The following is a 15,969-nucleotide window of genomic DNA, read 5'->3' as shown; positions in this document are numbered from 1 at the left end:
TATGTTTCTCTTTCAGTCGACCGCCCCCCCAGTCACATTGAACACGTACAAATGATCTTGGTTTAAAAAGGTTTCTCTCTCCTCTCCTGTCCATCTTGTCTCTCTCTTTCCCCCCCTCAATCTCTCCCCCCTCATTCTCTCTCTCCAGCCGGTACTCTCGGAGGTGGAACAGGTTGTGTAGGCGGAAGTGTCGAGCGGCCGTCAAATCCAATGTTTTCTATTGGCTGGTCATCTTCCTGGTGTTCCTCAACACACTGACCATCGCCTCTGAACACCACAAGCAGCCTCAATGGCTGACTGACGTACAAGGTACACACACACACACACACATGCTGCAGCACACACACACACACTGACGCACACACACATACACACACAGACACACTGACAAACACACAAGTGCACATGCACACACACACACACAGTGGACCGCCCCCCAGTGGATGGTCATTCATCTCTCCTCTGTGTCTGTCCCCCCTGTCAGACATAGCTAACAAGGTTCTGCTGGCCCTGTTCACTGGAGAGATGCTGCTGAAGATGTACAGCCTGGGTCTGCAGGCCTACTTCGTGTCCCTGTTCAACCGCTTCGACAGCTTCGTGGTGTGCGGGGGCATCCTGGAGACCATCCTGGTGGAGACCAAGATCATGTCCCCTCTCGGCATCTCCGTGCTGCGCTGTGTGCGCCTGCTCCGCATCTTCAAGATCACCAGGTGGGGGAGGGGGGGGGGGTGGTGGAGAGAGGAAGGGAAGGATGGAGAGATGGGGGGGGGGGGGGAAGGGGTTCAGAGAGGAGGAAGGGAAGGATGGAGAGATGGGGGTGGGGGGTGGAGGGAGGGATGTCTGTCTGTCTGTCTGCCTGTGTGTCTACCTGTCTGTGTCCCCTGCCTGCTCGTGTGCCTGTCTCTCAGTAGACAGGTTCATTTCCCAGGGAGCATGGGTGTCTGTCAGGATCGCTGATCCAATAGAGAGAAATTAAACTCTGTCAGTCTACTGGGCAGCTGCACCAGCTCTCTACCTCCCTCTGCGTCTCTCTCTCTCTTTCTCTCTCCCTCCCTCTGCCTCTCCCCCTCACTCTCTCTCTCTCTCTCTCTCTCTCTCTCTCTCTCTCTCTCTCTCTCTCTCTCTCTCTCTCTCTCTCTCTCGCTCAGTCACCTCTCTGACTTCTGTCTGTGTGTGTGTTCTTGTGTCCCAGTGTGTGAGGCAGTGAGGGTTTACTGAACATGGTCCTATTTAGCGACAGCTTGTTGGAGGCCTTCCTGGAGGCAGTTAGTCAGACCAGGGACACCTACACCACCCAAAGTCACAGGACTCATTTTGTCAAAGTCAGGACAGACACTGCCGGGGGACTGGGGGAAAAGGGCTGTGTATTATGGGTATTGTACTCTTGACTGTGGTCTCAGTGTCCCCTAGACAATGGGAATTGCTTAGCAACCTTGTGCATTGTGGGTACTGCAGTCTTGACTGTGGACTCTTTGTCCCCTACTTGAACTCTTTCGGTAACCTGATGCATCATGGGTATTGTTGTCCAGACCGTAGTCTCTGTGTCCCTTACAAAATGGAACCTTCTCAGTAACTTTGTGCCTGATTGGTTTTGTAGGAATAATGATTGCGTCCCCTAACCTGGTGCATCCTGGGCATTGTAGTCCTAACTGTTGTCTCTCTGCCTCCTAGATACTGGAACTCTCTCAGTAACCTGGTGGCGTCACTACTGAACTCGGTGCGTTCCATCGCCTCCCTGCTGCTGCTCCTCTTCCTCTTCATCATCATCTTCTCCCTGCTCGGCATGCAGCTCTTCGGAGGGAAGTTCAACTTCGACGAGACGCGACGCAGCACCTTTGACAACTTCCCCCAGTCACTGCTCACCGTGTTCCAGGTACTGGAGACACTTTACTGTACTCTACTCTACTCTCTTCTACTCTACCCTACTCTACTCGGGTCAATTATTTTGTTTTTCACTATTGTCTGTTCTCTTCTATTCTATGACAATGTCTTTGCCATTCCCTATTCTCACTCTAATCCACTGAATTCTACTTTACTCGAACATACTTGTATCTATTCTATTCTATGCTAGGCTATTCTGCTGTACTCGACTGTGTTTTCCTGTTTCCAGATCCTGACAGGAGAAGATTGGAACTCGGTCATGTATGACGGCATCATTGCCTACGGAGGGCCGTCCTTCCCAGGCATGCTGGTCTGCATCTACTTCATCATCCTCTTCATCTGCGGAAACTGTATCCTTCTCCAACTGCAGCACCAGAAGCAGACAGCTACAGAGTGCTCTCAATGACAATGAGATCCAGAATGGTCAAAAAGTGACCCAGCCTATGTTACGCTGGTCTCTCATTGGTCGATCATTGGCAGCATGGCTTCTTTAAACCCTGTGATTGGCTGTGGTTCCTTAACACCCGCCCCTCTAAACAGACATCCTCCTGAATGTCTTCTTGGCCATCGCCGTTGACAACCTGGCAGACGCAGAGAGTCTTACCTCGGCTCAGAAGGAGGAAGAGGAGGAGAAGGAGAGGAAGAAGTTGGCCAGGTGTGTGTGTGTGTGTGTATGACGGGCATGTATGCGTGTTTAAACATATACAGTGTACACACAGTATACGCATGTCTGTGCGCATCCACATGTGAACTGGATCTAAGCCTGTGCGGTGTTGCGTGTCCTGACAGAGCGGTCAGTCCAGAGAAGCGTCAGAACAATGAGAAGCCCCCCCCTGCAGCAGGAGAAGAGGGAGGAGAAGATCGAGCTCAAGTCCATCACCTCCGACGGAGAGACGCCCACCGCCACCAAGGTGAGGCACGCACACGCAGACACACGCAGTCCTCGCACACGCATACAGACGTACACACGCACGCCTCTGGGTCCCCTGGGTCCGCCGGTGAAGGCAGAGGTTTCCTTCTCGTTTTTCAAACCTGCTGGGTCAGCGTTTGGTAAACGCGGCCGTCTGGTCTGCTGTCGTCCTACACCTGTGGAGACACACCTGGTGGCCCACACCTGAGGCTCTAGTTTCACACACTGGGAGCACACAATGTTACACGCTGTCATTCCATTCAACAGCGTATGTACAAATACGCTGGTGTAATGCCATGTATCCTGGGCCATGTCTGTCTATCTATCCATGAGTGTGTCGACTCCCCAATCGTGCTGTGTGTGTATGGAGCTTGGTTCTCCAGTGACGTTGTGACGTTCTGCGTTCTCAGATCAACATAGACGAGTACACGGCGGATGAGAACGAGGAGAAGAACCCGTACCCCGCCAACGAGTTCCCAGGTAGCACTGTAACAGTGCTCAAAAGTAAGACTAGTGGATCTGGGGGAGGAACCGTACCAGACAGAGGGCAGGAGCAGAGAACCGGACAAGACCAGAACCTCACACACACACACACACACACACACATATACATGCACAAAAATGCAGTTCACACACATGTAATACACACAGGCACCCCCCCACACGTAATACACACCCCATGTATAATTGGACACACTGTCACACATCTGTGTTCACAAACACTTCCACGCTCAATCACACTGAACCTCTATGTGACCATCCAAGGTTCTCTCTCTCTCTTTCTGTCTGCTGGGCTTCTCCTGGGTAAATGTTGTACAATGTGTGTGTGTGTGTGTGTGTGTGTGTGTGTGTGTGTGTGTGTGTGTGTGTGTGTGTGTGTGTGTGTGTGTGTGTGTGTGTGTGTGTGTGTGTGTGTGTGTAAATATGTGTTTGCTCTGAGTACAACACACCACTAATACCAGCTATTTATTTGTGCAACACCATGTGTTCTCTGATCCATTGTCTATTGACCATCTCATCAATCCACTCCGAACCCCTCTTCTCTCTTCCCCTCTCCTCTCCTAACTTCTTTCCTCTCCCTCCCCTCCCCCCTCCAGGAGAGGAGGATGAGGAGCCAGAGATGCCCGTGGGCCCCAGGCCCAGGCCCCTGTCAGACGACCAGATGAAGGAGAAGGCAGTGCCCATGCCTGAGGCCAGGGCCTTCTTTGTGTTCAGTCACACCAACAAGTTAGTACACCTCCACGCACACCTGCTCCTACACCTCCACACAGACCTGCTCCTACACCTCCACACACACCTGCTCCTACACCTCCACACACACCTGCTCCTACACCTCCACACACACCTGCTCCCACACCTCCACACACCTGCTCCTACACCTCCACACACCTGCTCCTACACCTCCACGCACACCTGTTATACACCTCCACACACCTGCTCCTACACCTCCACGCACCTGCTCCTACACCTCCACACACCTGCTCCTACACCTCCACACACCTGCTCCTACACCTCCACACACTTCCACACATCTGCCTCCTACACCTACATTCACCTGCTCCTACACCTCCACACACTTCCACACATCTGCCTCCTACACCTACATTCACCTGCTGTTGATTAAAATTGTACAACTGTATATAGAAGGAAACTCTGTAGACATGTAAACTGATTGTTCCTTTCCTCTCTCCTTCCTCCCTTTGTTCTTCAATGTCCTCCCTCCCTCCCTCCCTCGCCCACTCCCTCTCTCTCTCTCTCTGTCTCTGTCTCTCTCCCCCCCCCCCAGGTTCCGGATGCTGTGTCATAAGATTGTGAACCACAACATCTTCACCAACCTCATCCTCTTCTTCATCCTGCTGAGCAGCATCTCCCTGGCGGCTGAGGACCCTGTCAGGAACGTTTCCATTAGGAACCAGGTACACACACACTCGCACGCACGCACGCACGTATACACACGCACACTGTGCTCCTTCTTTGTCCCAGTCCCTCACCAGACTGTGGTTCTCCAGTCTTGGCTTCCCACACAACTCTTAAGTGTCTCTAAGCAGCTCACTGTGCAGCCCTGACACTCTGTCTGTGTGCTGTTCTGCATTAACAGATTATTAATTTAGCAGACGCTTTTCTCAAAGGTGACGTACAAATAGTGCACGCAAGTGAAGTGCAGGACAGAAAATTACAGCAGGAGATCAAGGATCTGAAGTGCATAGTTAGAACAGTATTTTGGTGGTCAGATTTAAGGAATGTTCTGGGTTTACTTAGCATACGAAAGCTGCAAGAAGATATATGATGTAATAAATAAGATATTATTGTACGGGAGTCTTGTGATGCATAATAATGTGTTAGGGTTAGTGTGTGTTATAATGCGTGTGTGTGTGCGCTAGATCCTGGGGTATGCAGACCATGTCTTCACGGGCCTCTTCACCATTGAGATCATACTAAAGGTCAGAGTTCACATTTAACCCTGTGCCAGAACTATCACTGGAGTATTCTTGTGAACTCTCTAAAGACTCGCACAACCTGTCCCTGTCTCTGCTGAGTTTAAAGCCCTGATCCGTGTGTGTGTGTTGGTGTGTCTCAGATGACGGCGTATGGAGCCTTCGTCCACAAAGGCTCGTTCTGCAGGAACTACTTTAACATCCTGGACCTGGTGGTGGTCAGTGTGTCCCTCATCTCCTCTGCAATACAGTGAGTACACACACACACACAGGTATTATTAGGATGAAATATCATATCACATGGGGGCGATGGAATAACATGCAGTGACATGCAGGAACGTTAACACACTCATGTAATAACGGAATCACCCATCAGGTCCAGTGCCATCAACGTGGTGAAGATCCTCAGAGTGCTCAGGGTGCTGCGGCCCCTGAGAGCCATCAACAGAGCCAAGGGCCTCAAGGTCAGACTCCCAGTCCATGGACTGATTGATTTGTTGATTGGTTGGTTGATGGGTGGGTGGGTTTGTTGGTTGGTTGATTGATCAGTGCAATTATCACATGAAAGTATTAGAATTCTCTCTCCCCCTCTCTCTCTCTCTCTCTCTCTCTCTCTCTCTCTCTCTCTCTCTCTCTCTCTCTCTCTCTCTCTCTCTCTCTCTCTCTCTCTGTCTCCCTCTTTCTCTCTCCTTCTCTCTCTCTCCTTCTCTCTCTCTCTCCATCTACAGCACGTGGTCCAGTGTGTGTTTGTGGCCATCAGGACCATCGGAAACATCGTCATTGTCACCTCACTGCTGCAGTTTATGTTCGCCTGCATAGGAGTCCAGCTCTTCAAGGTGAGGAGAGAGGGGATATCAAGTATGTCCGTATCATATGTCAAGAATATATCGTATATCAGGATGTATCAGGATATCAACATCAAGTAAAAAAATATAATTATCATAGTTCTGTCATCATGTGGCCCCTGAATGTATTGACGACCTGTGTGTGTGTGCGTGTGTTTTCTGTCTTCAGGGCAAATTTTTCTCCTGCACAGACATCTCGAAGCAGACAGCGGCAGAATGCAGGTAACATGCTGGTTTAGTCAAATGAATACCAATATCATTCAGAAGATACTTATTGTAATTTGGTTGGTGTTACTTTCTCTAACACAACACAACAATCTGTGTGTTTGGGATATGTTTGTGCGCACGTGTCTGTGTATGTTCTGTGTGCGTGTTTTTGTGTGTCTGTGGTGCTGGCTGGCGTGCGTGCGTGCGTGCATGGGGTGCACTTATGCGTGTGTGTGTGCGTGGTGTGTGTGTGGTGTGTGTGTGTGTGGTGTGTGCGTGTGTGTGTCCTCCAGGGGTTCCTTCATCATGTACAAGGATGGTGATGTGAGGAAGCCAGAGAGAGCTATAAGGAGGTGGGAGAACAGTGCCTTCAACTTCGATGACGTACTCCAGGGCATGATGGCTCTGTTTGCCGTCTCAACCTTCGAGGGATGGCCAGAGTGTGTAACTACACACACACACACACACACACACACACACTTACACCTTGCAGGCGTGTGCGTGTGGCCCAGGATCATTACAGCTAACACCACACACACAAACACGTGCACTTCAGATCTGACACAAGCTCAAAGATATCGCTCACACCCATAAAAATACACCACCCATTAAGATCCAGTACACGCACTTTGGCAGCGCCTTTCAGGTCTAAAATGACATGTATCCCTTCTCTTCCCCCTTTCCCCATATTCTCCCTCCCCCATCTTCCCCCCTCCCTCCTCCCCCCCAGGCTCCTCTACCGTGCCATAGACTCCCACACGGAGGACATCGGCCCTGTCTACAACTACCGCGTGGTCATCTCCATCTTCTTCATCATCTACATCATCATCATCGCCTTCTTCATGATGAACATCTTCGTGGGTTTCGTCATCGTCACGTTCCAGGAGCAGGGAGAGCAAGAGTACAAGAACTGCGAGCTGGACAAGAACCAGGTAGGTGGGACCGGAACCTGGACGTGGAACTCGGAAACGTGGAACCAAGGGAAAAGCCGAGAGCCGGGAGAGACGGGGACCTAGAAGCATGTGCATGTTCTGTCACGGACGTGAGGGGAATGTAGAACCAGGCAAGGGAGACAGGGACCTAGAGACCTAGAACTAGGTCAAGATTCAAACCTAGAAGATATCAAATGAGTGTGTGTGTGTGTGTGTACAGCGTCAGTGTGTGGAGTACGCCCTGAAGGCTCGTCCACTGAGGAGGTACATTCCGAAGAACCAGTACCAGTACAAGGTGTGGTACGTGGTCAACTCCACCTACTTTGAGTATCTGATGTTCACCCTCATCCTGCTCAACACCATCTGTCTGGCCATGCAGGTAACTCACACGGCTGAGCAACCCAGAAACACTTGTTATCCAAATGAACAAGTCATACCCCGTCGTCCTGTCATTGTATTGGTTGTGAAGTGTTATGTGTGTGTGTGTGTCTGTGTCTGCAACAGCACCACGGCCAGACGGGCTCCTTCAACGACGCCATGAACATCCTGAACATGCTCTTCACCGGCCTCTTCACTGTGGAGATGATCCTCAAACTCATCGCTTTCAAACCTCGGGTACGTCTGCACCCCTGCCCCCCGCCCCCCCCCCCCCTTGCCCCCCCCGCCCCCCGCCCGCTTACTTCCTCTAAGCGAGCTCATTGTTAGGTCTCTATTATAAGAAGCCGTCTCCCTGCTCCTCTCCATCCTGATGACTGTGTAATGAGGTCGCTGGTCCCAGACATGGTCATATGAATGAGCTTGTATCCAGATACAAAGACTTTGCCTTTCATTTAATGCCACCACTGTAATGCATTGATTCAACTTTGTGTCTTCGTTACAAATAAGAAGAACCATGTGAGGGGAAAATGCAAATCCGAACCACATCTCATCCGATGTTGTTTGGTTCTGTATGTCTCAATTTCACCTGTTGCTAAGTAACCCGGTAGGGGTTTGCGTCTCCAATTGAAACATGTCCCTTGGACACGGTGAATACGAACATATGGAACTTCCTGTCTGCCGCCACCAGATGAAACAAGTTATCGACAGAGGGATAACACCCCCTAAAAATCCCCAATGGGTTGCTTAGCGACGGTGGGCTCGGTTATAGATTGACCGCCTGACATTCCATCTTTGTGGGCCTGGGATCCATTTTGTATTCTATTGATGTACAACCAGTGTTCTAATTGTGGAGATGCTTAGAGAGGCACAGTATGTTTGTGACTTTGTGTTGTAAATACCAACCAATTAGGCCCTGACCATCAAAATACTGTAGAACCATGCACTGCTGATCCTTGACCTTCTGCTGGGTCATGCATTTGTACATCGCTTTGGAGGTGGGGGAGGGGGGTCCTGGTCACCTCATGAGATTTTAGTGATGTTAGTGTTACCCATCATGCACCTCTGGGACCCTCCCCAAGGCTTCTTATGACACAATTAGAACACTGTCTATATCTGAAGAGCTCCGGACCTGTCCTGTCCTCTGTTGACACTTAGCATGCGGCGGTGGGAAAGTGTACAATTCAAAAGTGTCTAACTTTATTTAAAAACGTGTTCCTCTGAACAGGACATCCCTGCTGGACTACTTCCTCTGACACTTCCTCAGTTCAGGAAGTGACATTACACTAATGGCACCTTTTTCTATGCAGGAGGACCAGGAGCAACTGCAGGAGCAGTTGCAGTCACAGCCTTCTCTGCTGACTCTCATTAACAGCTACTGCTAGCTACCATTTAGAGTTTGACACAGTGGAAAGTCAGAATTTGTGCAGATTGACTAGATAGTTTTACAAGACCAGGTCATACAGTATTAAACTATTAGGATATACTACCATGTTTGTCACACTTACTGTAACAATCCCACCCTACCTACAAGGTTGTCATCGGTAGGTTCATCCCCACCACACCAGTCCACCCCTGCCACCCCACCCCTCCTTACTGAGCCCACCAAGACAGAAGCATTAGTTCTTGTTTGCCTGTGGGCTAAACAAGGTATAGTTATACGCTGGACTGACTGGTAACTTCTTACCTCTGTGGCAGTGTAATACTATTTGTCATCGCTACTTTCAGCACACTAAACTAAGCTAAGCTATGCTAAACTATGCTAAGATATGCTGACCTATGCAGTACTATGCTAAGCTAATTATAAGTAGCTTACACCTACCATCATACCCACACTTCCCAATCAAAGGAAGGAAGAGCTAACAACAAAAAGTTAAGCTTAAGGGAGTATAGTTTTGTCTGAGAATCATGGCCTGTAAGATCTGTTTTGCATTTGCTTTGGCTTTGTTAGCATCCACGCACAGGTTACTAAATTAGTAGCGCTTTAGAATACTAATATTAATTGTGCATTGAGCATTGTGTAACTCCTGCTAAACGCAATCGAGGACTGAGGCGAGCCCCCTTCTGGACAGATAAAAGTCTGCAGATTTCCCTTGAATAATGCCTGTCTAACTTGCCTCTCTTACCCCCCCTCCTCCCCCTCCTCCACCTGCCCCCCCTATCCTGTATAGGGTTACTTTAGTGATCCCTGGAATGTTTTTGACTTCCTCATCGTAATTGGCAGCATTATAGACGTCATTCTCAGTGAGATCAACGTAAGTACATCGCCACCCTCTCTCTCTGCACTCGCTCTGTCTCTCTCTCTTTTCCTCTACTCCCTTTCTCCTTCCTTCCCTTCTTTCTTTTCTACCTTTGTCCTCTCTTCGTGGCTATCTTGTCTCCCACACCACGCTCTGGTGTTGTATCTCTCCCCCCCCCTCCCCCCTCTCCCCTACCTCCGCCCTCCCTCCATCCTAAAATCTCCAACATGGCCGCCGCCTTTGGAGTTCTCGGCATTTCCAGCACCAGGTGATGAAATGGGCTCCTCCTCGGGTACTACCAAGCACTTAAAGCTACAGGCCAGGGTTCCGCATAGGTTCTCCAAGGGTTCTCATAGTCAGGACTACTGTTCTAAGCAGAGAGCTAAGACTCTATTTTTGCAAAAGACTGTAACGTGTCTCAGGTTTCCCTTTCCACTAACTGCTAACTAACCGACTAACCATAGTATCCCGCCTATAATTTCACAAGAAGTGGTTTTGGTGGTGATTTTGTTGTTGTTTACTGTTGTTTATTATTGTTGTTTATTGTTGTTGATGTTGATTTCCCACATGGACAAGCATGACCGGCCGTCCTCAGCTCCTCCTGATCATCTCGCGGATTTCACTCCTTTATTTCCGCTCCTCTTTTCAAGCTGTCGTTTAATTTTACGATTTTCTCCCCCCCTTTTTCTCTTCGACTAAACACCAACGTTCATATATAACTGTTATCTTTCTTTTTTTCTCTTCTCTCCTTTTTTCTTTTCATTTCATTTTTTTGTATGTCGTTGTCGTTGTCGTCTCCTGTTTTGTTCATTCCCAACGCAGCATTATTTTGTCGATGCATGGAACACATTTGACGCCTTAATAGTTGTGGGTAGCATTGTTGACATAGCTATCACTGAGGTGAACGTAAGTAGCCCACTTTCCACCTCCTCCTGCCTGCCTGCCTGCCTGCCCCCCCACCCCCCTCCCTCGTTGCTCAATCTTGACTGAGCATCAGTAGAACAAACAAACTGTTGCGTTGTCACACGGTTTGGTTTGCTCTCACATTCTGGTTTGGCTCTTAATGATGAATCATTTCAATGGGAGAACCCTTCGGTTCTCCAGGCATGGTGAATGACTGTGGAGCATGATGGAAAACAGGGGTGATATATTCTGGCCCCAGATGCAGACGCAGTAAACAAACTTGGCCCGAGAACAACCGCAGATACGGGAAATTTATGTAAATGTATTTATGAATTCACTCAGACTTGAGCTCTATAATATCCCTCTGAACAAAGCTGAATGGGCTGGATGCCCTAACAGGTGTCTGGTGGTTAACCTGATGGGTGTAGTCTAAGTGTATTTCTATTCATAGCAAGAACTCTATCTTTTTCTCTTCGAAGGCCATTCAGAGAACAGCCGAGGCAAGTGTTCGATCAAGACAATAGGACTACGGCGTCAGTGTATCTCTAGTTCAGGTTGTTCTTCTAGAACGCAGCGAGCACGTCTGTCGTCGCTTCATAAACCTTAAGATTCTCTGGCGCAGCATAGCGGCTACACTGCCTTTCTTCTTTTCACAAGACAAGGACCTCACTCAGAGCCGTGCTTAAGAAGAACCACACTCAACTGCAGCCACACCTTCACGAGAACCACTCTTGGAACCCCACTAGGGAAAGAAAGGGAGGGAGGGAGGGAGGGAGGGAGGGAGGGAGGGAGGGAGGGAGGGAGGGAGGGAGCGAGGGAGCGAGGGAGCGAGGGAGCGAGGGAGCGAGGGAGCGAGGGAGGGAGGGAGGGAGGGAGGGAGGGAGGGAGGGAGGGAGGGAGGGAGGGAGGGAGGGAGGGGATGAACCTGTTGTAAGATCAATGACAGTGTCATTACTTCCTGCAGTGCTGTATAAATGAGAGTATCTTTCAGAAAGAGTCTTTCAGTGTTGCCCTTGACAGGTGTATATTCTATACAAACGAGAGAAAGAGAGACAGTGTTAGCGTTAGCCCTGACAGGTATGGAGTCATCCAGCATCATTCTATACACACAAAAGAAAAAGAGTCACAGCATTTCACCTGACAGGTGACAAGTATCCTGGCATTATTCTGTCCCAGGTGCTGCAGTGTGTGTTCTTGTCTTTGAAAGTGAAGCTATCTGTCACAGAGGAGGCGATGTTAAAGGTTTTAATGAACGACAACATTGTCGACTTGGCCCTCGTCCGGCCAGAGATATACACCCTCTTGTTTCCACCATCTCTGTTCTACACAGTCCACAGACTGACTCGGTGTGGCTGCCGTTTGGGTGGTTTGTTTGTTTATGTTTTGGTTTCCTCTATTTCTAACCTCTCTAACCCTGGGCATGACCCTGGTCTTCTGTCTCAGTCCTCGGGTGTTTGGCTGAGACAGTGACCTGCTGTACTGAGCCTGGAACCGTAGCTGAGTGGATAACTTGTTGTTTTATAAGTAAACCCCTCTGTAACTCTGCACAGAGATTGACGACGTCCAAAGCCGATACCTTGTCTTACCTTATCTTCCTGAGTGTGTGTTGGCATACCTCTAATTAAACTGGTCTACGAATTGGAATGACCCCGCCTCCGACCTCATACCTACAACTCTTCCCAGAATCCTTTGTTTGCTCCCGCTAGCAGGTGCTTCCCATAATGTCCTTTCCGTTTTTTTTTCCTTCGGTTTTTTTTTCTGTTTGGGATTGGTTTGTCTAAGACGTAGTAGTTACCTGAGGTGGTTTTGAAGCGTTTGTAGTGTCTTGCAGGCGATGCCACTGATATCTGCATCTCTCCGACCCCCCTCCCTCCTCTTCTCTCTGGAATGCCTCTCTCTCTCCTTCTTTTCCTCCCTCCATCTCTCTCTGGCCTGAGTTCTTCAGTGCACTTTATTCTTCTTTATGGATGTTTTCTTCTATCTCTCTTCTGATTGGTTTGTGGTGCTCTTGCTCAGCCAAAATGCAAGCTGGGTAATCTGGGTCTCCTCTGTAACGATAGGCCCGGTGTGTGCGTCACTTGACTTTTTACACCAATCACAATGGTTGATTTATATTGAACACAGCTATTGATTCACAAGCCAACCGTCAAAATGAGTCTAAAATCTAATCTTAGAATCGACAGGTACGTTCCAGGTACGATCGAAATTCCATAAAACACGGATCAAATTGTAGTCCGAATCAAACCAGTAACCTAAACAACTGTGAAATCCAATCAGAGCAGTCCAATGATAGACGGAGAGAGACCCAGCTCACCCAATGATCTGAACTGTGTTGATCATGTGACATGAGAGCAAACCTGCTCATGAAATGAAATTGTGTTTTTACGTTTTATTGAACGGAGTTGTAGCTATGTTGAGCAGTAACGGTTGACTGTATGACAGGCCACACTGGCACAGCAGGAATGAATGTTTAGATGCCTCTCTGGTACCATTACTGGTGACATTGTGTACTGCACCCTAGTTGATCCTGACACATGCACGTTTTCTCTCAGCCAGTCCCCTCCAGTTTGACTACACTAAGACCATGACCCTAATAGTGCTTGACATAGGGTTGGAGTTCGACTAAAACTCAGTTCCGATTCACGAAATCCTGCAAGTGAATTAAGATTAGATTCCCGAACGGGAGGGGAAAAAATTATACGAATCATTGTGGAGGGCAATGGGTTATCTTCAATTCACTTTACGATCACTGAGTGAATCGCGATTCGAACTGAACTCAGATCGACCCTTGACCCTCAGACACAGCCAGGAATCCTGAGAGGGGTCTATCTGTAATGGTATTGTCCAGTCGATGCTGTGGCTGTTTTGGTAGTACACCTGCAGTGTGGTGGGTCTTAGAGAGCTGAAGATCATTGTAGAACAGCCAGTTAACTAGCTGTTAACTAGTTAACTAACTCTGTTAGAACTTTCACTCCAGTAGACCCCCCAAGCTACCGTTAGCATGTAACTACATAATGTCATCCATAGTTACTACCCACTACCCTGAAGACCCTCCTCAATACCCACACACCTTTCCTGTCTCGATCATATGCAACTGCACACACACATGCATGCAGGCAGGCATGCACACCACTCACACACACATAGCAATGCCATTAAACATCTAAGAGAGTGGACACATTAACAGACACATTGTGAACATACACTTTCACTCAAACACACACACACACTTCATCACACACATACCCTCACATGCACACAACCTCACATATCCTCACACACACTCTCACAAGTAGAACCCCAACATCGACACCTTCCCCTGCCCCCGACCCACTGCCCCCACCCACTGGCCCCGCCCACGTCCTCTTCTGTCCACCTCTTCCTTCCAAGACGGAGCTTCCATCGAGCCAATCCACAAAGGCAACACTCCAAAGGTCCATTCCCATTGGCCAGGGATCGTTGGGTTGGGGTTTCCCTATAGGGGAGAGGCGTTGCGTGTAAGAAATCACAACCCTGGCTAAGCCAAGAGAGAACCTACAGGCCTCACATCCACCCCATTGGTGTAAACCAGTGCCCCCTACAGTCCACACTGCACCACTGCGCTCCAGAACCATTCTGGACCATTGTGTTTCTACCTGGGCCTAATCCAACAGGCCAGTCGGCAGGCTGCAGTACTGGCGATGGCCAGTGGATGGCTCCCTGCTGTGGGACCATGCACTGGACCTCCTTGTCACTAACCCTGTGGTACAATCAGAAACTAACTGTGTTCATGCTGTAGGAGTGTAGCCAGGCTGGTTGAAAGACAGAGATTACTATAGAGACGCCTCTCTGCATTCCTAGACACACACACACACACAAACTCATACAGATGCATTTATACACACACACATATACTGTACAAATACAAACATACACACAAACCCACACACAACTACAAATGCACACACACTTGAGAAGACACATGCTGTTTCTTTTCCCTGTGGCTAGTAGGATATTCCAACACGCCAAAAATACAACCTCAATATCCCACATTAAAGCAAAATAATATAAACCTATATTAAAAATACATATTGCCCCCTATAACCTCTTAACCCCCCCCCCTTTCACACACACCCACACATAGGGTGGTCAGGTTCCCCTTCTAACCCCCCCCCCCCCCCCCCCCTCTGGGCTGTCTAGTCTGTGTGTGGGTCTCCATTCCCAGAATGATGGACAGGTAGAATACACGCCGCAGCCTAGAGATATGAAGAGGGGTTGTGATCGACTGCCTCGCACACACACACACACACACACACAGTGTCCCAGAGAGGTGTGCGCTGCTATAGCTTTGATCTGTGTGCCTTTCTTTAAAGCCAGCTGACTCCTCCCCGTCTTCCCATGCCCCTGTGGTAAGACCAATGGTACGGACCCACGGTAACCCTCGTCGCCCCTCCTCCATCCCTCCTCCTCCATCTCCTCCACTCACTTGCCTCGTTCCGCCAGCCCCCCCCCCCCACCACCACCACCTGCAGCATGTCACCTCTATATATATATGTGTGTTAGTGTGTGTGTGTGCGTGCGTGTGTGTCAGGGCACCGTACTGTGCAAACATACTAAGGCTCGGTCTCCTGTTTTCGGTCAGTGGCTACTGTGTTTCCATGGTGCTCCTGGCCGGCCTCCCCTCCCCCTTACTGCCCCCTCTTTTAGTGTGATCTTCCTGGTGCTTTGTCATTGGTGCGCCCCGTCATGTTCATGCTGACATGCTGTCTCTCTCTCTCCCTCTCTCTCTTGCTGTCTCTGTGTCTGTCTCACTCTTCCTGTCTCTAGCTCTCTCTCTTCCTGCCTCTGTCTTTTTGTGTGTGTCTCTCTCTCTCTCTCTCTCTCTCTCTCTCTCTCTCTCTCTCTCGTCTCAACCTCTAAAGATTTCCTATATTTCTGTCTGTCTATATTTCTGTCAGTTCTGTCTGCTTCTCTCTCTCTCTCTCTCTCTCTCTCTCTCTCTCTCTCTCTCTCTCTCTCTCTCTCTCTCTCTCTCTCTCTCTCTCTCTCTCTCCGTCTCTGTGTGGCTGTTTAGCCCCCCCTGCTGTTCAGCCGTGGTACTGCTCTTACAGTGTTAGTGCAGAAACGGTGGCCCCAGGACAAACAGCCACAAACGCATCAATACAGGCTCTTTATGTACCCCTTACCTGTTTGTTTCGTAACTATTATTGTTTTCATTGTGTATGTTAGTGTTATGTAGTCGGTACTGTCCTTGGTGAAGTT

General features: G+C 49.2%; 1 protein-coding gene across 1 annotated transcript in view; it reads left to right on the top strand.

The window, feature by feature from the left end:
• The window catches only part of cacna1c (calcium channel, voltage-dependent, L type, alpha 1C subunit), a 30,389-nt gene that overhangs the window by 867 nt on the left and 13,553 nt on the right, over window positions 1-15,969 (top strand). Inside the window, 21 exon segments of the mRNA XM_047023259.1 lie at window positions 71-309; window positions 485-710; window positions 1,672-1,873; window positions 2,111-2,231; window positions 2,422-2,536; window positions 2,671-2,707; window positions 2,709-2,792; window positions 3,202-3,271; window positions 3,889-4,018; window positions 4,578-4,707; window positions 5,173-5,232; window positions 5,370-5,476; window positions 5,603-5,690; window positions 5,955-6,062; window positions 6,241-6,293; window positions 6,572-6,718; window positions 7,009-7,210; window positions 7,431-7,589; window positions 7,715-7,825; window positions 9,757-9,840; window positions 15,081-15,128. Coding sequence (XP_046879215.1) covers window positions 71-309; window positions 485-710; window positions 1,672-1,873; window positions 2,111-2,231; window positions 2,422-2,536; window positions 2,671-2,707; window positions 2,709-2,792; window positions 3,202-3,271; window positions 3,889-4,018; window positions 4,578-4,707; window positions 5,173-5,232; window positions 5,370-5,476; window positions 5,603-5,690; window positions 5,955-6,062; window positions 6,241-6,293; window positions 6,572-6,718; window positions 7,009-7,210; window positions 7,431-7,589; window positions 7,715-7,825; window positions 9,757-9,840; window positions 15,081-15,128 — 2,521 coding nt within the window.

The sequence above is a fragment of the Hypomesus transpacificus genome, chromosome 7 (assembly GCF_021917145.1).
Source record: "Hypomesus transpacificus isolate Combined female chromosome 7, fHypTra1, whole genome shotgun sequence".
Lineage (NCBI taxonomy): Eukaryota > Metazoa > Chordata > Actinopteri > Osmeriformes > Osmeridae > Hypomesus > Hypomesus transpacificus.
This window is presented reverse-complemented; position numbering and strand designations above follow the sequence as displayed.